The 23,746-nt window shown below is 40.4% G+C and overlaps 1 protein-coding gene across 2 annotated transcripts in view; it reads right to left on the reverse strand.

Annotated features, from left to right (window-relative positions):
- Positions 1 to 23,278, reverse strand: part of ZNF14 (zinc finger protein 14) — a 33,948-nt gene extending 10,670 nt beyond the window's left edge. The window contains exon 1 of one of the 2 annotated variants that reach the window (XM_079917483.1): positions 23,186 to 23,278. In XM_079917483.1, the coding sequence (XP_079773609.1) occupies positions 23,186 to 23,188 (3 nt within the window). In that variant the 5' untranslated portion in view covers positions 23,189 to 23,278. Of the gene's footprint in view, positions 1 to 15,752; positions 15,888 to 23,185 lie in introns of those variants that run through there. The other variant, XM_079917482.1, reaches the window with a different exon arrangement.
- Between the last annotated feature and the right edge of the window lie 468 nt (positions 23,279 to 23,746).

Raw genomic sequence — 23,746 nt, forward strand, 5'->3', positions numbered from 1 at the left:
ACATACTGAAACTTACAGGATGCAGCAAAAGCATTTCCAAGAGGGAAGTTCATAGTGACAATGATAAATCAAGAAACAAAAAAGATCTCAAAAAACCTAACTTTACACCTCAAGGAGCTAGAAAAAAAAGAAAAAACAAATGCCAAAGTTAATAAAATGAAGGAAATAACAAAGATCACAGTGGAAATAAATGAAAAAGACTGAGAGTAAAAAAAAAATCAATGAAACTAAGAGCTTTTAAAATATGACAGAAAAAAAATAAAAAAATAAAAAAATAAAATATAAGACAGATATCCAGTAGAGATGGTGGAGGAATAAGACGTGGAGATCACCTTCCTCCACACAAATACACCAAAAATACATCTACATGTGGAACAACTCCTACAGAACACCTACTAAATGCTGGCAGAAGACCTCAGACTTTCCAGAGGGCAAGAAACTCCCCACGTACCTGGCCGGGTGGCTGACAGGATCTTGGTGCTCTGGCCTGGTGCCAGGCCTGAGCCTCTGAGGTGGGAGAGCCGAGTTCAGTTCACTGGACCACCAGAGACCTCCTGGCCCCATGTAATATCAATCAGCGAGAAATCTTCCAGAGATCTCTGTTTCAACCCTAAGACCCAGCTCCACTCAACGGCCAGCAAGCTCCAGTGCTGGACACCCTAAGCCAAACAACTAGCAAGACAGGAACACAACCTGACCCATTAGCAGAAAGACTGCCTAAAATCATACTCAGTTCCCAAACACCCCATAACACACCACTGGACACAGCCCTGCCCACCAGAAAGACAAGATACAGCCCCACCCACCAGAACACAGGCACCAGTCTTCTCTACCAGGAAGCCTACACAAGCCCCTGAACCAACCTTACCCACTGGGGGCAGACACCAAAAACAACATGAACTACGAACCTGTAGCCTGCAAAAAAGAGACACCAAACACAGTAAGTTAAACAAAACGAGAAGAGAGAGAAATATGCAGCAGATGAAGAAGCAAGGTAAAAACACACCAGACCAAACAAATTAACAGGAAATAGGCAGCCTATCTGAAAAAGAATTCAGAGTAATGAAAGAAAAGATGACCCAAAAATCTTGGACATAGAATGAAGAAAATACAAGAAATGTTTAACAAGGACCTAGAAGGACTAAAGAGCAAACAAACAACGATGAACACCACAATAAATGTAATCAAGAACTCTCTGGAAAGAATCAACAGCAGAATAAATGAGGCAGAAGAAAGGGTAAGTGACCTGGAAGATAAAATAGTGTAAACAACTGCTGCAGAGCAGAATAAAGAAAAAAGAATGAGAAGAATTCAGGACAGTCTCAGAGACCTCTAGGACAACATTAAATGTATCAACATTCAAATTATAGGGGTCCCAGAAGAAGAAGAGAAAAAGAAAGGGACTGAGAAAATATTTGAAGAGATTATAGTTGAAAACTTCCCTAACAAGGGAAAGGAAATAGTCAATCAAGTCCAGGAAGCAGAGAAAGTCCCATGCAAGAGAAATCCAAGGATAAACACGCCAAGACACATATTAATCAGATGATCAAAAATTAAATACAAAGAAAAAATATTAAAAGCAGCAAGGGAAAAACAACAAATAACATACAAGGGAATCCCCATAAGGTTAACAGCTGATCTTTCAGCAGAAACTCTGCAAGCCAGAAGGAAGTGGCAGGACGTATTTAAAGTGATGAAAGGGAGAAACCTACAACCAAGATTACTCAACCAAGCAAGGATCTCATTCAGATTAGACAGAGAAATTAAAACCTTTACAAACAACCAAAAACTAAGAGAATTCAGCACCACCAAACCAGGTTTACAACAAATGTTAAAGGAACTTCTCTAGGCAGGAAACACAAGAGACGGAAAAGACCTACAATAACAAACCCAAAACAATTAAGAAAATGGTAATAGGAACATACATATCGATAACTACGTTAAATGTAAATGGATTAAATGCTCCAACCAAAAGACACAGACTGGCTGAATGGATACAAAAACAAGACCCATTTATATGCTGTCTACAAGAGAGCCACTTCAGACCTAGGGACACATACAGATGGAAAGTGAGGGGATGGAAAAAGATATTCCATGCAAAGGGAAACCAAAAGAAAGCTGGCGTAGCAATTCTCATATCAGACAAAAAAGACTTTAAAATAAAGACTATTACAAAAGACAAAGAAGGACACTACATAATGATCAAGGGATCACTCCAAGAAAATGATATAACAATTGTAAATATTTACACACCCAACATAGGAGCACCTCAATACATAAGGCAAATACTAACAGTCATAAAAGGAGAAATCGACAGTAACACAATCATAGTAGGGGACTTTAACACCCCACTTTCACCAATGGACAGATCATCCAAAATGAAAATAAGGAAACACAAGCTTCAAATGATACATTAAACAAGACGGACTTAATTGATATTAATAGGACATTCCATCCAAAAACAACAAAATACACTTTCTTCTCAAGTGCTCATGGAACATTCTCCAGGACAGATCATAGCTTGGATCACAAATCAAGCCTTGGTAAATACAGGAAAACTGAAATCGTACCAAGTGTCTTTTCCGACCACAATGCTATGAGACTAGATATCAATTACAGGAAAAAATCTGTAAAAAATACAAACACATGGAGGTGAAACAATACACTACTTAATAACCAAGAGATCTCTGAAGAAATTAAAGAGGAAATCTAAAAATACCTAGAAACAAATGACAATGAAAACACGACAACCCAAAACCTATGGGAGGAAAAAACAATTCTAAGAGGGAAATTTATAGCAATACAATCCTACCTCAAGAAACAAGAAACAAGCAATACAATCCTACCTCAAATAAACAACCTAACCTTACACCTTAAGCAATTAGAGAAAGAAGAACAAAAAACCCCAAAGTTAGCATAAGGAAAGAAATCATAAAGATTAGATCAGAAATAAATGAAAAAGAAATGAAGGAAACAATAGCAAAGCTCAATAAAACTAAAAGCTGGTTCTTTGAGAAGATAAAGAAAATTGATAAACCATTAGCCAGACTCATCAAGAAAAAAAGGGAAAAAACTCAAATTAACAGCATTAGAAATGAAAAAGGAGAAGAAACAACTGACACTGCAGAAATACAAAGGATCATGAGAGACTACTACAAGCAACTATATGCAAATAAAATGGACAATCTGGAAGAAATGGACAAATTCTAGAAAAGCACAACCTTCCAAGACTGAACCAGGAAGAAATAGAAAATATAAACAGGCCACTCACAAGCACTGAAATTGAAATTGCGACTAAAAATCTTCCAACAAACAAAAGCCCAGGACCAGGGCTTCCCTGGTGGCGCAATGATTAAGAGTCTGCCTGCCAATGCAGGGGACACGGGTTCGTGCCCTGGTCTGGGAAGATCCCACATGCCGCGGAGGGGCTGGGCCCGTGAGCCATGGCCGCTGAGCCTGCGCGTCCGGAGCCTGTGCTCCGCAGTGGGAGAGGCCACAGCAGTTAGAGGCCCACGTACCGCAAAAAAAAAAAAAAGCCCAGGACCAGATGGCGTCACAGGCGAATTCTATCAAATATTTAGCAAAGAGCTAACACCTATCCTTCTCCAACTCTTCCAAAACATAGTAGAGGGGAGGACCCCTGGTAGCAAAACCAGACAAAGATGTCACAAAAAAAGAAAACTAAAGGCCAATATCACTGATGACCATAGAAGCAAAAATCCTCAACAAAATACCAGCAAACAGAATCCAAAAGCACTTTAAAAGGATCACACACCATGATCAAGTGGGGTTTATCCCAGGAATGCAAGGATTCTTGACTATACGCAAATCAATCAATGTGATACACCATATTAACAAACCAAAGGATAAAAGCCATACAATAATCTCAATAGATGCAGAAAAAGCTTTCAGCAAAATTCGTTTATGATAAAATCTATCCATTTATGATAAAATCTCCAGAAAGTAGGCATCGAGGGAACTTACCTCAACATAATAAAGGCAATATATGACAAACACACAGCCAACATTGTTTTCAACGGTGAAAAACTGAATCCACTTCCTCTAAGATCAGGAACAAGACACGGCTGCCCACTCCCACCACTATTATTCAACATAGATTTGGAAGTTTCAGCCACAGCAGTAAGAGAAAAGAAAGAAATAAAAGGAATCCAAATCAGAAAAGAAGAAGTAAAACTGACCCTGGTTGCAGATGACATGAAACTACACATAGAGAATCCTAAAGATGCTACCAGAAAACTATTAGAGCTAATCAGTGAATTTGGTAAAGTAGCAGGATGGAAAATCAATACACAGAAACCTCTGGCATTCCCATATACTAACAATGAAAAGTGTGGAAGAAAAATTAAGGAAACACTCTCATTTACCACTGCAACAAAAAGAGTAAAATACCTAGGAATAAACCTACCAAAGGAGACAAAAGACCTGTATGCAGAAAACTATAAGACACTAATGAAATAAATTAAAGATGATACAAACAGATGGATATATATGTGTGTATGTATGTGTGTATATATATATATATATATATACACACACACACACACACACACACACACACATACACACACACATACACACCATGTTCTTGGATTTGAAGAATCAACATTTTGAAAATGACTATACTACCCAAAGAAACCTACAGATTCAATGCAATCTCCATCAAACTACCAGTGGCATTTTTCACAGAACTAGAACAAAAAATTTTACAATTACTATGGAAACACAAAAGACCCCGAATAGACAAAACAATCTTGAGAAAGAAAAATGAAGCTGAGGAATCAGGCTCCCTGACTTGAGACTACACTACAAAGCTATAGTAATCAAGACAATATGGTACTGGCACAAAAACAGAAATATAGATCAATGCAACAGGATAGAAAGCCCAGAGATAAACCCACGCACCTATGGTCACCCTATCTTTGATAAAAGAGGCAAGAATATACAATGGAGAAAAGACAGCCCTCTCAATAAGTAGAGCTAGGAAAACTGGACAGCTACCTGTAAAAGTACATACACAAAAATAAATTCAAAATGGATTAAAGACCTAAATGTAAGGCCAAACACTATAAAACTCTTAGAGGGAAACATAGGCAGAACACTCTATGACATAAATCACAGCAAGATCCTTTTTGACCCACCTCCTAGAGAAATGGAATTAAAAACAAAATGAAACAAATGGGACCTAATGAAACTTAAAAACCTTTGCACAACAAAGGAAACCATAAACAAGATGAAAACACAACCCTCAGAATGGGAGAAAATATTTCCAAACAAAGTAATGGAGAAAGGATTTATTTCCAAAATATACAAGCAGCTCATGCAGCTCAATATCAATAAAACAAACAACCCAATCCAAAAATGGGCAGAAGACCTAAATAGACATTTCTCCAAAGAATATATACAGATTCCTAACAAACACATGAAAGGATGCTCAACATCATTAATTGTTAGACAAATGCACATCAGAAGTACAACGAGGGCTTCCCTGGTGGCGCAGTGGTTGAGAGTCCGCCTGCCGATGCAGGGGACACGGGTTCGTGCCCCAGTCCGGGAAGATCCCACATGCCACGGAGCGGCTGGGCCCGTGAGCCATGGCCGCTGAGCCTGCACATTCAGAGCCTGTGCTCCGCAACGGGAGAGGACACAAGAGTGAGAGGCTCACGTATCGCAAAAAAAAAAAAGAAAAGAAAAAAAGAAAGAAAAGATAAACTGAAAAACCTTTAGCTAGACTCATGAAGACAAAAAAGAGAAGATCCAAATAATAAAATCAGAAATGAGAAATGTTACAACAGGTACCACAGAAATACAAAGGATCAGAAGAGACTTCTATGAACAATTACATGCCCCCAAAATTGGACAACCTATAAGAAATTCCTAGAAACATACAACCTCCCAAGACTGAATCATGAAGAAATAGGAAATCTGAAAAGGCCAATTACTAGTAAGGTGATTCAATCAGTAATCTAAAACCTCCCATCAAAGAAAAGTCTAGGGCCAGCTAGCTTTACTGGTGAATTCTAACAAACATTTAGAGAAAACTAATATCAATCCTTTGCAAACTCTTCCAAAAAATAGGACAGAACACTTCGAAACTCATTTTACAAGGCCAACATTCTGCTCATACCAAAACCAGACAAGGACTCCACAAGAAAATTACAGGCCAGGAAGAAAGTAAATATAAGAATCCTGAAGAAACTATTATTATACAAAGTTCAACAACAAATTAAAGGGATCACACACCATGTTCATGTGGGATTTATTCCAAGGATGCAAGGATGGTTCAACAGCTGTGTATCAATCAATGTGATACACCACGTTAACAAAATGAAGGATAATAACCACACAGTCATCTTGATAGATGCAGAAAAAGCATTTGACAAAATTCAACATCCATTTATGACAAAAATACTCAATAAAGTGGGTATAGAGGGAATGTACCTCAATATAATTAAAACCATATATTACAAGCCCACAGTTAACATCATACTCATCAGTGAAAAGCTGAAAGTATTCCCTCTAAGATCAGGAACAAGGCAAGGATGCCCACTCTTGCCACTTTTATTCAACATAGTATTGGAAATCCTAGCCATAGCAATCAGAGAGAGAGAGAGAGAGAGAGAGAGAGAGAGAGAGAGAGACAGAATCTAAATTGGAAAGGAAGAAGTAAAATTGTCACTCTTTGCAGATGACATAACACTATGCACAGAAAATCCTAGTGACACCAAAAAACTACTAGGGCTCATTAATAAATTTGGTACAGTTGCAGGATACAAAATTAATATACAGAAAAGCTGAAAGCTTTTCTTCTAAGATCAGGAACAAGACAAAGATGCCCACTACATAGTATTGGATAAGCTAAAACAATTAGGCAAGAAAAAGAAACAAAAGGCATCCAAATTGGAAAGAAAGAAGTAAAACCGTCACTATTTGCAGATGACATGACATTATATATAGAAAGCTCTAAAGACTCCATATCTGTTGGAACCAATAAACAAATTCAGTAAGGCTGCAGGATACAATATCAATATACAAAAATCTATCTCTATACACTAACAATGAATTATGAAAAATAGAAATTAAGAAAATAATACTAATTAGAGTTTGGTATTAACAGTTACATGCTACTATATATAAAATAGATATAAATAAGGACCTATTATTTAGCACAAGGAGCTATATTCAGTATCTTGTAATTACCTATGATGGAAAATAATCTGAAAAAGGATTATATATAACTGAATCACTTTTACTGTATACCTGAAACTAACACAACATTGTAAATCAAGTATACTTCAACTTAAAAAAAAAAGCCAATTAGTAATTAGCAAATCAGATCATATTCTAATTAGATCAAACTCTTGAAAACCAGGAATTTCAGTCTGAGAGAAAAGAGATACACATTTACTAGAGAGACTAAAATCCTGTAGTCCTGTGGAAACATCAGTCTAAACTTAAATTTTATCTTTTGTAAAAAAACAAAAAATTCTCTACTTCAGTGACAAAAAAAAAAGAGAAAACAATTCTATTTACAACTGCATTAAAAAGAATAAAATACCTGAGAATAAATTTAACCAAGGACGTGAAAGACTTGTATACTGAAATTTATAAGGTGCTGATGAAAGAAATTGAAGATACAAATAAATGGAAAGATATTTTGCCCTCATGGATTGGAAATATGTCCATTCTACCCAAGGCAATGAACAATTCAATGCAATCCCTATCCAAATTTCAATGGCATTTTCCACAAAATAGAACAAACAATACTAAAATTTGTATGGAACCACAAAGACCCTGAATAGCCAAAGTAATCTTGAGAAAGAACAATACTGGTAGCATAATGCTTCCTGATTTCAAACTATATTACAAAGCTAAAAACAAAACAGTATGGTATTGGCATAAAACAGACATATATAGATCAGTGAAACAGAATAAAGAGTCTAAGGAAAAAACCCCATGCGTATATGGTCAATTATTTTTGGCAAAAAAACCCAGAATATACAATGGGGAAAGGACAGTTTCTTCAATAAACGGTTTGGGAAAACTGGACAGCTACATGCAAAGGAATGAAACTGGACCACTATCTTACACCATATACAAAAATCAACTCAAATGAATTAACTAAATTGGAAGATTGGGATAGACATACACACACTAATATATAAAAAATAGAGGACTTCCATGGTGGTGCAGTGGTTAAGAATCTGCCTGCCAATGCAGGGGACACAGGTTCCATCCCTGGTCTGGGAAGATCCCACATGCCGCGGAGCAACTAAGCCCATGCGCCACAACTACTGAGCCTGTGCTCTAGAGCCCACGTGCCACAACTACTGAAGCCTGCATGCCTAGAGCCCATGCTCCGCAATGAGAAGCCACTGCAATGAGAAACCCGTGCACCACAATGAAGAGTAGCCCCCGCTCTTTGCAACTAGAGAAAGTCTGCATGCAGCAACGAAGACCCAACACAGCCAAAAATAAATAAATAAATAAATTCCAAAAAAAGATAGTAAGGACCTACTGTATGTATAGCACAGGGAACTCTACTCAATACTCTGAAATGACGTATATGGGAAAAGAATCTAAAAAAGAGTGGATATGTGTACAACTGATTTACTTTGCTGTACACCTGAAACTAACACAACATTGTAAATCAACAATACTCCAATAAAAATTTTTTTTAAATGGCATAAGGCTTGACATAAGCCTCAATACCATAAGAATCCTAGAAGAAAACACAGACAGTAACCTCTTTGATATCAGTCTTGGAGATGATTTTTTTGGTTTTGACACCAAAAACAAAAGCAAGAAAAGCAAAAGTGAACAAGTGGGACTACATCAAACTAAAAAGCTTCTGCACAGCCATGGAAACCATCAACAAAAAGAAAAGGCAAATTACTGAGTGGGCGAAAATACTTGCAATCAAATGTGATAAGGAATTACTATCCAAAATATATAAAGAACTCATACAACTAACTCAACAGCACAAAAACAATCTGATTTAAAAAAAATGAACAGAGGATCTGAACTGATACTTATCCAGAGACATACAGATGGCCAGTAGGTACACGAAATGTGCTCAACATTACTACCACAATGAGATATCACCTCACACCTGTTAGAATGACTATTATCAAAAAGACAAAAACTAACAAGTGTTGGTGAGTAAGTGCAGAGAAGGCAACTCTTGCACATTGTTGGTGGGGATGTAAATTGATGAAGCCACTATGGAAACCAGTGTGGAGGTTCCTCAGAAAATTTAAAAATCCAAACAAATTTTTTGGCCAACCCAATATTTGCACCCCCGTGTTCTCTGCAACACTATTTACAATAGCCAAGACATGGAAACAACCTAAGTGCCCAATGATGGATGAATGGATTTAAAAAATGTGTACACACACACACACACACATATATATATATAATGGAATATTAGTCAGTCATAAAAAGGAAATCTTGCCATTTGTGACATGGATGGACCTTAAGGGTATTATGCTAAGTGAAATAAGTCAGAGAGAAAAATACCATATGATCTTACCTATATATGGAATCTGAAGCAAAGAACGAAAACCCTGAGTATTCCCTCGCAGTCCAGTGATTGGGATGTGGTGCTTTCACAGCCGTGGGCCTGGGTTCAATCCCTGTTCAGGGAACTAAGATCCTGCAAGCCATGCAGCAAAACAAACAAACAAAAAAAAACCCCCAAGTTCACAGATATGGAGAATAGACTGGTAGCTGCCAGAGGTGGGACGTGAAGGTGTGGGGGGGGGGCTGTTGAGGGGTGGGCAAAATAGGTGAAGGCAGATCAAAAATTACAAACTTTCAGTTATAAAATAAGTCAGGGGATATAATGTGCAGCATTGTGACTATAATTAATAATACTTTATTGCATATCAGAAAGTTGCTGAGAGGAAATTTCAAAAATTTCATCACAAGAAAAAAAACTGTAACTGTGTGATGATGTTACGCTAGTTTAACTAGACTTATTGTGGTAATACTTCACAATGTATACAAATATCAAATCGTTATATATCAATTATATCTCAATATCTCACTTGAAATATATCAATTATATCTCAATAAAAATAAGTAAAATGACCAAAAAAAGAAATGATTAAGGAAGACATAAAAATTGCAGGAACAGAGACTATCAACAAAACCAAAAGCTGGTGTGCTTTGAAATAATCAGTAAAATTGATAAAGGTCTAGTCAAGCTAACTGAGTAAAAAGGGTAGACAGAAGTTAGTAATATCAGGAATGAAAGGAGTGTAAATAAAATGGAAAACCATTTGATAGAATCTAACATCCACTTATGATAACACACTAGGAATAGAGGGGAGTTCAGGCTCTTGAGATAGAACATCTTCATGAAACTTGTAGGCAACATCACAATGGTGAGAAACTAGATGCTTTTTTTTGTAAGGTAAGAAACTAGGTAAGGAAGTCTCCTCTCACCACTCCTATTCAACACTGTACTGGAAGACCTAGCTAATGCAATAAGGCAAGAAAAGGAAATAAAATGTACACAGATTGGGAAGAAAGAAATAAAACTGTCTTTGTTGTGTATGACATGATTTTCTATGTAAAATATCTGAAAGAAACCATAACACCAGAGATCCCTCCAGGAATTAATGAGAGTATAGAAAGACTGAGAATACAGAAGTCAACTGCTTTCTTATAGACCCAGAGAAATATAGCCAACTGATCTTTGATAAAGGACTAAAAGGCAATTCAATGGAAAAAAGAAAGTCTTTTCAACAAACAGTACTGGAAATAGTGGATATCCACATGCAAAAAACAAGTAAACCTAGACACAGACCTTACACAAAACTTAAAATAGACCATAGCTCTAAATGTAAAATGCAAAAGTAAAAAACTTCTAGAAGATAACATAGGAGAAAATAAGGTGATCTTGTGTTAATTGATGAATTTTAAGATACAACACCAAAAGCAAGAAAAGAAAACAAGAGAGAAAACAATTTCTTTCCAAGAAAGAAAACAATAAGCTTCACTTCATTAAAATCCCCTGTGCTACAAAAGACAGTGGTAAGAGAATATAAAGACAGTCACAGATTGGGGAAAAAATCTTTGCAGAACACTTATCTGACAAAGGACTGGTATCCAACAAGTCTAAAGAACTCTTAAAATGCAACAGTAAGATGACAAACAATCCAGTTAAAAAATGGGCAAAATTCGGGACACTTCCCTGGTGGTCCAGTGGTTAAGACTCCATGCTTCCAATGCAGGGGGCATGGGTTTGATCCCTGGTTGGGGAACTAAGATTCCACATGCTGTGTGGCACAGCCAAAAAAAAAAAAAAAAAGGGCAAAATTGAAAATAAGCAAGAATCCCTGAGGAAAAAAAATAAAGTCCCAAACATGGGGGAAAAATGGGCAAAAGATTTGCACACACATCAATAAAGAAGATATACAGATGTTAAATAAGCATATGAAAAGAAGCTCAACATCAAATATCATTAGGAAATTGCAAATAAAACAAATAGATACCACTAAACGGTTATTACAACAGGTAAAATACAAAACACTCAGAATACCAAATATTGATGAAGATGTAAAGCTACAGGAATCCTTACTCATTGCTGATGCGAATGGAAAATGGTATGCCTACTTTGGAAGACAGGCGGTTTTTTCACAAACTAAACATACCCTTATCATAGGATCTAGCTCCTAGATTATACTCCTTGTATATTTATATTTACCCAAATGAGTTGAAAACTTGTCTTCACACAGAAATATGCAAATCAGTGTTTATAGGTGTTTTATGCATAATTGCCAAGACTTAGAGTTAAGCAAGATACACTTCAATAGTTGAATAAACAACCAGTGGTATATCCATATGATGAAATATTGTTCAGTGATAAAAAGAAATGAGCTATCAAGCTATCAACAGAAAGGAGGAAGCTGCTGTGTACTGGTTTGTTATAATTTCAAATTAATGCATTTATGGCTTAAGTGAAGTTGTTTTGATCTACCTGCTTATGGCTCAAGTAAAGATATTTTGGTCCAAGAGTGAATTTGTTTACTTTGGGAGGCCATGTCAGGATGACGCCATCAAAATTGTGCTTATCATTATGAACATGTGGAGAAGTGACAATCATGTGACGGACATTTAAACTTTAAACACCAAGAATCTGTGAGGACTTAAGTTGAGTGTTCAGTCTGGGTAAGGCTACTCTTTGCTAATCTAAAAGGCTCTCAGAAGATCATGAGACACTTGCTCCTGCTGTGGCCAGGTTACTCTTGGATAGCAATGGTGTTAAACCAAGCAGCAGTCTCAGGAAGAGAAGGGACATATTTGTTTCTGCCTTGGCGAGCCTACTCCTCATAGGCAGTGGTGCAAGCCATGAAATGGTCCCTGGACCAAGCAGCCTACCTTGCCTGCCAACACTAGTGCCTTTGCCCAGCAGGGAGGGATCTAAGTGGGCATCTGATACCCAGCTTTTAGTTGGAAAGACTGACACTATCACGAACCAATTCATATAAAGGTGCAACTCAACTAAATTTGGACTTTATTTCTTTCATCTTCCCTTTGGCTGGAACAACAGTGTAATTAAACTATCATTGGTTTGGGGTACGTTATGTCTTTACTGGCTTATTAAGAGACATTATCCTATTTGCTATTGGCTTGTGAAATATTATAAATTATAATTCCCGCAGTGAACCTGTGTTAAATAAATTACTGGCAAAGACAGTCTCAGTCTCTGAGCATAATTTGCCTGAATGAAACAGGAAACTTAGAAGCATATCGCTAAGTGAAAGAAGACACTCTGACAAGGCTACATACTGTATGATTCCTACTGTTTAGGACATTCTGGAAGAGATAAAACTATGAGCCAGTAAAAAGATCTTTGCTTGGGAAGGATTTGGGGGTTTGAGGGAAGGACGAATGAACAGGTGAAGCACAGAGTATCCTTAGCAAAGTTAAACTATTCTATAGAAATGATGGATACATGTCATTATACATTTGCCAAAACCCCTACATTGTATAACACAAAGAGTCAAGGCTAATATAAACAGTGGACTTTATAGCATCGATATTGAACCATGAATTGTAACAAATATACCATAATAATATGAGATGTAAAAAAATAGTACAAACTGTGTGGATGCAGAAGGGTCAAGTGGAAACACTCTGTACTTTCTGATCAATTTTTCTGTAAGCCTAAAATGTTCTAAAAAACTGGATATCTCACTGTTTCATACCTTACTATTTTTTAAATCCTTTACAAACATTATTTAAAATTAAGAGAAATTTATATACACCGTACTTTCCTACCTAGTAGTCTGTTTTTAATTAACTGTTGCTACTTTAAATTTATTTTTAAATTAATTTTAATTTTTCTACATAGGAAATCATTCTAAATTTAATTCTTTAAACACTATTGGGTATAAAACTGCAAACTGTAGAAAGTGAAAAACTTCAAATGTCTTTCTAACTAAAAGGACAAACGACATCATAGTTTGTCCCTCCACTATATTTCACATTCAGGATATGGTCAGGAATGAGTAGCATATTATAATGGATTAGGGGTTTGCATTTAATCCATGAAGAAACCTACTAGGATTTTCAAAGACTTTCCTAAGTTTGAGTAGTTTTTCTCATATCAATTAAAACAGAAATTCAACAGTTTTTTTCACTCATCAACACAAGTAGAAATTCACTTGCCTTAAGAATTGTACAGCCTTTTAAATATCAAAGTTCTCTAGGGACAAGCACATACAGAAACTGATCTAAAAATGAAAAATGTGCCTGAGAACCTAAACATACCCATCTCACAGATTAAGATTCTGTTGCCTAAAAGGCACAGAAATTCTGTTTGGTTCCAGGATTTTCTTGCCTTAAACACATATTTTTCAATCAACTTATATTTTTCAAAGCCTAAGAAATCAAACATCACATACACTCACCAAGGAAATAAAATTGCAAACTGCTAAGGGAAACTAGAGTTAAAGGACTGAAATATCCAATAGATAAAGGCATCTAAAGAAAAGAAACACAAATATTCAAATCAGCTCAGGTAAGAAGTCTGCTTGCCCACAGTTAAGAACGAAAACCCACATTCAGAAAGTTAAACACATTCCCAAGCTTGGGGTCTAGATACCCAGGTTGAGATACAACCCCTAAGGTGGGTCAGTCCCTGGTGAAGGAGGGTAGGGACACCTGAACAGTCACCGGAGAGAACTCTCCTCACATTCTCACAAGTGAGGAAATTCTCAGGTAGATTCAGTTTAAGATCCGACTTAAACTCCCAAATTCATAAACTTTTTGTCCAGGAGACAGAACTCCTGACCACAGACTTTTTTAATACACAAAATACACTCTGAGTGCTATATCATGGATGCAGAACTCAAACATAAAACATCTAGGCCAAAGAAAACCCCCCCACTGCCGGCTCCAGATGGGAACTTTAGTTTGGAGTCACTGGCCTCAGGCCTCTGCTCCAGTCACAATACTTTGGATCACCAATGATGATTTAAATGACATAAACCCAGTGATTCAATAATCCAGAAAAATCACTCAACCCAGTATTTATGTGTAAAGGAAGAGAGAAGACTGTAAGGCAATTTTTTTTTTTCAACAGGAAAATCCCAAAACACCTATTCCTGTCGGAAAATGAAGATGTCAATGAATTAATTCCAAAAAAAGAAACTGATTTGTAAACAATCGTATTGGAACACTTCTAGATTTTGCAAGTCTAAGTCCTGATATGCCATTGGAAATCACCCAAAAGACCTCAGAATATTACTACATCCACTCAGGGTGGGGAAAAAAAAAAGGAAACAAAAATTTTAACACACAGAATGTAATAATGAAATATTTTTCTGAAATTCACCTTTCTTGCCTCTTTGGAAAAACTTTATACTGTCTCCCCAGGTCTACTGAATAAATAAAATTTACACTTATTGAAAAACTGAGTCTCAAATAAGTGAATAAATCTTTTCAAAGAGAGAAACTCAGGAGCGGAGGCAGTGCTGAAAAAAGATCACCCAGGAAAGTTTCTCAAGAGGACCCTCCACCCAAAGGTCTTCCCATAGGATGTCCGTGACCAAGAAGGATTTTGAGAGGAGAGGCACAAGCATTCCATATAACATATTCCAGGTAGTGGTTCTCTGCTTTCCTCTCAAGTAAAACAGCTGTAACAATAAATCTTTAAAAAGAGCCATCCATGGCTCCGTTGATAAATGATTAAACAATTAAAATACTGCATCCGTTTGCAACGCACCACGGAGAAAAACAGTTATTAGTGATACTATGAACTGCAGAGGGGAAGATGGCATTTGGGAATGCGGGGAAACATCTGTAAATTTAGGGATTTATTGCCAGCCCTAGGAAGAGCTAGGCTGGGGGGACAGGGTCGTGGATTTGAGATCCTGTTCCTCGAACATTTTAAGAAGTGAGAGTAAAATGATTCCCCTGGAGAGAAAGGGGGAACCGGACACCCCCAGACCACAGCTGCTCCCACACGTGTACCCAAGAGACCGAGTCACGATTGCCCCGAGTCCCTCCCTATGGCCACCGCGCCGTGTGGGGGAGACTCGGGTTCGCAGGGACAGGACAGGACACCCGGGGGTCCCCGCTGTCGACCCAGCCCCTAAGGCTGTGTGGCACGCCACCGGCTGACTCGGGTCCGCAGACTCTGGAGTTGGCCGCACGGGAGGCCCGGTTCCATCAGTCCCACCGCCTCCCTCTCCCAACACCCGACCCCGCACACTCACCGTTTTTCGGTTTCTGGAGTTTCCGGTTGTCCACCCCATGACCGCCGCGGCAAGTGCCGGTCACAGCGACACAGAATGCGGCATAACCACCTGGAGCCTTTAAGGGCAGCAGGAGCTGACACGGCCACTGTCAGAACAAGCGGCACTGAGCACGCAGTCCACGCCTCCGGCGTCATCGTAGCAGCACCGCCACGTAAAATAATCGGCGACTCCCCTGATTGGACAGTTCACAGGGCCCCGCCCCCCCATGCCTGAGTGACAGGAGGGCGGAGGTCGCGTCTTTGAGCCAACCTTGTCCTGGCAGTGCGTGGGAAATGTTCTCTCCAAGGACACATCGTCAAACCGTAAGGCCACTAAGGCCTGGCACAGAACTGTGACCCTTCACAAACATGGACACTTCTGTGTCCTCACTATTCGGTAATAATGAGGCTGTTCCAGGAATTCCCTGGCTGTCCAGTGGTTAGGGCTCCGTGCTTCCACTGCAGGGGGCACGGGTTGGATCCCTGGTCTGGAAACCAAGGTCCCACAAGCCCCACAGAGCAGCTCCCACCCTCCCCCCCACCAAAAAAGACTCTGTTCCACTTTCATCTTTAACCATTTCCTTTAGGAGAATTCTGTCCCCCCTCCCCACCCTCACTCATCTGGTACTTTAAGTCCCCTGGCCTCAGGGGCACTTGGCTCTGGTGGGAGGATGAACCCCACAGTCCTAGACCAGCCCTGAAGCCTCAAACACTAGCATGTGTGAAACACAGGCAGAGAAACCACCTTTTCAATGGAATTCCATCAATACTCTGTCGAAAGGTCAAAGGAGGTAAAACTGAAAGAACACTGCTGAGTGAAAAATATTTAGATGGTAAGGGTATGCAGATAAACAAATCAGGACAGTGGTCATGAATGGGGCAGGATGGAGATAAGTCAGGCATGGGAACATCAGGACACCTCACCACTGCCCACAGGCCATTTAAGAATCTTCATGATGATTCCAAGGATGTGTATATTATTACTAAATCTTACCACAAAACATTTTGTACATTTTTCCCTGAATATATTTTATGATAAAAATTTTAAGAAGAAATTCAGTTTGGAAAATAACATAATTTGTATATGTTTTTTTGCCCTGTAAGGTGGCAATCTGAGTTTTCATTCATGGTTTTGGCAGCAAAAATTAGTAATATCGACTGAAAAAAATGCACAATATAAAAGTTGAGAATTATGTTTTATGTGGCAGACTTCCTGAGGACTCAAGCCTGGGAGGCCGTCTCTCAGGTAGCTCTGAGGGGCTCCAAAAAGGTAAGGGAGAAGCCAGGATATATAGGAGTTTTGCGATAAAAACAAGGTAGTGGAACATCAAAAGATTATTGTTAATTAAAGAAAACCAGGTATCTCAAGTTAATGAATTAGCGCTTTTCTACATGTGGGAAGATGCGAGAGTCTGGGCTCACTGAAAACATTCCTTTGATATGCACCTTAACTATCTAGGGCCAGTATCCTTTTTTCCACCCTGAATCCCCTCAGGGTGCACAGTTGGGGATGGCTTGATGGCTGATGACTTAATGGCTGCAACATCCTTTGTTTATCGATATGGCAGGCAGCATTTTTCATCCACAGTAACAAGCCATGTATCTATTGGGTTGGTCAAAAAGTTCGTTTGGGTTTTTCCACATTATGGAAAAACCCAAATGAACATTTTGGCCAACCCAATATTTAGAAAAAATGGATTACATAAATTCATCATCATTTGTACCTTTTAAAAATAAAGGGTGGCGTGCACTGATACGTAAAAATCTGGAGTATTTATCAATAGAACAATTAAGCAAAGTGTATTGATAAAGATACTGAGAAATAAAATATTGCCTGCCATATCAGTAAGCAAACGATGTCACAGTCATCAGCGATTGCAGTGCCGAAAAGGTGAGCCGGTGAGCCCGGAGGAAACTCAGGATGTGAAAACACAAGATACTGATCCGAGATAGCTGAGGTGCATATCAAAGGAATGGTTTCAGTGAACCCAGACTCTTGCATCTTCCCATACGTAGAAAAGCGCTAAATTCCTTAACTTGAGATACAGTAAGTCCCTGCAAACAACCCTTCAAGTTGCGGACTTTCAAAGATGCAAATGAGCGTTCCATCAACGTTAGGCTTGAGTGAAGCTGCAGCTTGCCCTCCGTCTCCTATTGCTGAAGATCCTTCAGCTCTACCATCTCCCACCTCCTCTCTCTCCTCCAGTCAGTCACTCTTCTTGCCTGTTCACTCGATGCCAGCCCTGTATGCCAGCTGTTGTACTGTACTACTGTACTTTTCAAGGGACTGTACTGTAAGATTAAAAATGTTTTATTTATTCTTTTTTTAATGTATTATTTGTGTGAAAAGTATTATAAACCTATTTCAGTACAGTACCATATAGCGATGGTGTTAGCTGGATACCTAGACTAACTTTGTTGGACTTACAAACAGATCGGACTGATGAACGTGCTCTCAGAACCAGAACTCATTCTTATGTAGGGGACTTACTGTAACTAGTTTTCTTTTATTAACAGTAATCTTTTGTTCCTACTACCTGCCCTTTGTTGCAAAACTCCTATATATCCTAGCTCCCCTCTCGCCTCCTCAGAGCAGTTTTCTCAGGGTTACTTGAAATGCTGCCTCCGGACTTGAACTCCTCAGTATGTCCACTGAAGAAAACACAACTCTCAACTTTCAGGTTGTGAATATTTTTTTCAGTTGACAATACCTTACCCCTTCTATAACTGTTATGGTAACCTACTGTGTTAGGGGGGGTCCCTACCCTAGGTTTGACTGACAACACATTACTGCCGGGAACATATGAAAGAGTTTATTACTTCCATAATGGAAGTGTCTGGGGAGGGCAGGGAAGGCCTCTTAAGCAGGTGGGAAGTGCCTGGACAGAACAAGGCAAGGAGCCTGGCCTGAGTTTTTTTCGTTTGTTTTTTTAAAAATTTTTATTGGAGTATAGTTGATTTACAATGTTGTGTTAGTTTCTGCAGTACAGCAGAGAGAATCAATTATACATAAACATATATCCACTCTTTTTTAGATTCTTTTCCCATATAGGTCATTACAGAGGACTGAGTAGGGTTCCCTGTGCTATACATTAGGTCTCTATTAGTTATCTATTTTATTTATTTTAATTAAAAAAACTTTTTGGCCACACCATGCAGCACATGGGATCTTAGTTCCCAGACCAGGGATTGAACCTGTGCCTCCTGCATTGGAAGTGGAGAGTCTTAACCACTGGACACCAGGGAAGTCCCTCTATTTTATATATGTTAGTGTGTATATGTCAATCCCAATCTCCCAATTTAACCTTCCCCACCCCCCTTTCCCCCCAGTAACCATGTTTGCTTTTCACATCTATGACTCTATTTCTGTTTTATAAATAAGTTCAGTTGTGCCATTTTTTTAGATTCCACATATAAGCGATATAATATGATATTTGTCTTTCTCTGTCCGACTTACTTCACTCAGTATGAGAATCTTTAGGTCCATCCATGTTGCTGCAAATTTCGGCCTGAGGTTTTTGTTTGCTTGTTTGTTTGAATTGAGATTAGGAGGCGGACTAGTGTGAGATTTTGCACATAAAGGCAGAGGCTACCAAGGATTTCATCTCTTACCAGCACCAAAGAAGTAAGCACCCAGGGCTTCTTGTCATCTTGTACCGATGTGGGGCACCAGGAGAAGGAAGGATGAGGCTTTAAAAGTTGTCAGCAGTTAAACATAAAAAAAGGGAGTCAGACTTCTAGATTCTCATCTGGCATGTAAAGAGCACAGAAGGGGACATTCCTATTATCCTCACCAGAAGAAAGCAAACAAACCTAAAATTAACGGCTCGGATCTATCAAACCATTAATCACAGGGCCGACTGCTGTCTCCCAAATTGGAGAGAGAGTAAAATAGAAAATTTGAAATACGCCCACAATATTCTGCTCTTAACAATGCCTGTCCTCAAAAGAGTCTGTTTTGCCAGTGCCTAACTGACACGGTGGGAGGGTGAAGTAGGAGATGGATGGGCCCCTGGGCCAGACAGCTGGTGTTTGTCAAGTGGAGCAAAACTGAAGTTTTGTCCTCAGCCAGACAAGAATGATGCCCGTTTCCCTTCCTCCACTGATATGGAGGGAATGAACCAGCAGTGGGGAGTTTGTTGCAGCAAAAATAGAAATGAAGTTTTTCCTCTCCTGAGAACAAGGAAAGTTAAGGGAACAGTGATCAGGCTAGAGAAGAAACAAACAGGCCTGAAAGAGTTAATCACTCCTAGCTATATTTTAACTGGTACTAATCTGTAGTGTCTGTAACTAGATTAGTCCTTCACAAAGCTAACCTATCACTACCTGACACTATGTGAATTACATCCTGCACCTATCACCCCCTAACTCTGTGTGATGTAAATTACATCCTTCACCTGGTGTTTAAGCTCCCTGCACTCCCTTACTACAAGTCACCCCTTGTCGCTTTTTGCATTTCAGAAAGAAGGTCACAGGCCAATAAACGAGAGACAAACAGGCCCAGTTACCGGGATGGGTTGCCTGACTCCAGCTGTGACTGTTTTGAAATAATGCAAGAAGAAGAAAAATGCAGGACCTTCATGATTTGATCCTTATCATACAGGACTTCGAGCACCACCTATAAGATCTCCTCTGACTCCTCAGGAAGTGAGGGCACAGTTCTTGAGGTGCTAGCCTGCTGTGTTTTCCCCTTTGCCTGGCAAAGAATTAAAAGCTATCTTTCTTTTCCTCCAAAAACTCTGTCTCCATATTTCTGTTCAATATCAGTGCACAGAGAGCCAACGTTTTTTTGGCAACAGGGGAAATTTGCTAACTTGAGTCCCCTCTAGCCTTTCTGCCTGACCTAAGTTGAGGGAGAGAGAGACCTCAGAAAGACTCGTGAGGTTGAGAGTTTTGTTTTGTTTAAACCCCAACAGCAAACACGTGGTGTGTTTTCTGAAACCACTTCACCAGCTCTCCAATTCCAACTGGGTGTCTTACAACTCAATTCTACCACTAACCAAAGTTAACATCAAATTCCACAGTTGAAGGGCCCAGTCCTGTTGTTGGGGGAACCTCTGACCGAAACTGCCCACCCTGGCCAGACACGATAGTAACCACTTGCAATGAGTTATCTTACAACAGGAGGTTCTGGTAAGGAATGAACTAACAGCTACCACCAACCATAAGAATTCGGCAAAGGTCAAAAGGAGAAAAGAGATGCCAGTCCGTATATCTTACCAACCTCCCAGAATCCTTCTCACTGGAATCCATCTTGGCTGAGCGATGGGCGTGCCACCAGGAAGGACCCTGAGTCAGAATGATTGGCCAGAGACAACCCAGAAACGAACCCCATTACTATAAAACGTGAGACTTTGAGCCATGTGGCAGAGCAGTTCTTCTGGGTTCCCCTACCCTGCTGCTCTCCACCCGGGCGCCCCTTCCCAGTGAAATCTCTCGCGTTGTCAGCATGTGTGTCTCCTTGGACAATTCATTTCTGAGTGTTAGACAAGAGCCCATTCTCAGGCCCTGGAAGGGGTTCCCCTTCCTGCAACACCACAAGACGGCCCCCGTGTCAGATGCCAGCTGCAAATGCAAGGCCCAGGCCACACACGTTTCTGGATGGCTGACTACAAATTCGGAAGTTCCCTATAACCCCTCATATCTGTTAATTTGATAGAATGACTATTAGAACTAAGAAAAATGCTTTACTTATTATTATCAGTTTATCTGAAAAGATACAAGTCAGGGGGCTTCCCTGGTGGCGCAGTGGTTGAGAGTCCGCCTGCCGATGCAGGGGACACGGGTTCGTGCCCCGATCCGTGAAGATCCCACATACCGCGGAGTGGCTAGGCCCGTGAGCCATGGCCGCTGGGCCTGCGCGTCCGGAGCCTGTGCTCCGCAACGGGAGAGGCCGCAACAGTGGGAGGCCCGCGTACCGCAAAAAAACAAACAAACAAAAAGATACAAGTCAGGAACAGCCGAATGGAAAGGGTGCACAGGGCAAAGTAGGGAAGCAGGGGTAGGAAGGTTCCATGCCCTCTCCTGGCATGACAGCCTCCCAGCACAGTGATGTGTTCACCAACTGAGATATCTCTGAATCCCGAGGTTTAGGGGTTTTGATGGAGTTTTCAACATTGGGGAATTGAGCATGGGCTGGGCTGAAAGCTCTAAGCCTCTAATCATAGCTTGTTCTTCCTGGTAACCATCCCCCATCATGAAATCATCTATGGGTCTGGAAACAGTTGCCTCATTAGAACATAAGATGCTACTATCACCCTTATCACATGGGAAATTCCAAGGGCTTTAGGAGGTCTTTGCTAAGAACCATGGACAAAGACCAAATATCTTTCTTATACCACAGAAGGGTCACAGTCCATGGTCACATACCGAGACCCAATCATGGGACTATAAAACATTTCCTTTCCACCCTCAACGTACCATCACATCAAGAAGACACCTGGGCTTCCCTGGTGGCGCAGTGGTTGAGAGTCCGCCTGCCGATGCAGGGGACATGGGTTCGTGCTCCAGTCCAGAAAGATCCCACATGCCGCGGAGCGGCTAGGCCCGTGAGCCATTGGGCCTGCGCGTCCAGAGCCTGTGCTCCGCAACGGGAGAGGCCACAACAGTGAGAGGCCCGCGTACTGGAAAAAATATATATATATGTATATATATATATATATATATATATATATATATTAGGTGTTAGAATTAAATGAGATCTGGGTAAGGTGTTTGCACAGTCCCTGATATATGGTGAGCATTAAATAATTTTTATTTCCATTAATAATATTATTGATTTTATTATTAAATAAATAACGCATAAATTTTCCTCCCTGGAAAAAAACATACCGCGTCTGTTTGACATGCACCACGGAGGACAAATAGTTGATAATGATGCTGTGAATTAGAGACGCAGGGCTTTGGGAAGGCGGGAAGGGACCTGGAATTTATGGAATTTTGCCAGCCCTAGGAAGAGCTAGGCTGGGGCGACAGGTTCGTGGTTTCGAGATTCTGCTTCCCCAAACATTTGGAGAACTCAGGAGAAAACGGGTCCTCTTGGGGAGAAAGGTGGCACTGGGGTCCCCACAGACTAAAGCTCCACCCACACTTAAAGACCAGACACAGAGTCTGAAGACTCTACCCGAGTTCAATGCACAATCTGAGGAGAGACAGGTAGCGGGTGCAGAGCTGCCCAGAGAGGCTCCGGGGCCAAAGTCACCACGCACAGTGATGGGACAGGACGCCCGAAGTCTCGGCAGCTGGCCCAGCCCCCGCGCTGAGAGCTGGAGGGGGCTTAGGTCTGAGCTGAGCCCCGGGCGGACTTGGGTCTGCAGACTCCGGAGTTGACCGCAGCAGGGTACGGGTCCCACAGTGGCAGGTTCCGACTCAACCCCTCCTCCCTGTCCTGGGACACCTGGCCCCTCAACTCACCATTTCCTGGCTTCTGGGGTTCCCCTGGGGTCCTCCCTTCCACTCCTGCCGCCTCTGCAGTTCACAGCATCATATACGCTGCAGACAGACACCTGGGACCCGGGAGAGCTGATGAAACGCTACGCTGAGCACCTACAGGTGCCTCTAAGCGGTCGGCTAAGTGTTGCCCCACCCACCTTCCCATGCTGCGCCCCTGACTGGACAAGTCATGAGACCCCACCCCCTTTCCCTGAGTGACAACAGGGCAGAAGGTCACGACGTGGTTGAACTTAATGAGTTTCAGCCAGTGGGCTGGAACTTGCCCCCTCCAGGGAAGTTTGTTTTTAAACAAGACTTTTTCATAGGTGTTGCTAACCAATATTATGCATAATCACACAGTGAAAGCCACAGGGCTTATGGGAAAAATGGGATTGGGTGGGGTTCAACACTCAAAACTTGTCACTGACATTAAAAAAAAAAAAAAAAAAAGGGGCTTCCCTGGTGGCGCAGTGGTTGAGAGTCCGCCTGCCGATGCAGGGGACACGGGTTCGTGCCCTGGTCCGGGAAGATCCCACATGCCGC

Source organism: Stenella coeruleoalba (genome assembly GCF_951394435.1).
Source record: "Stenella coeruleoalba genome assembly, chromosome: 3".
NCBI classification, from domain to species: Eukaryota; Metazoa; Chordata; class Mammalia; order Artiodactyla; family Delphinidae; genus Stenella; species Stenella coeruleoalba.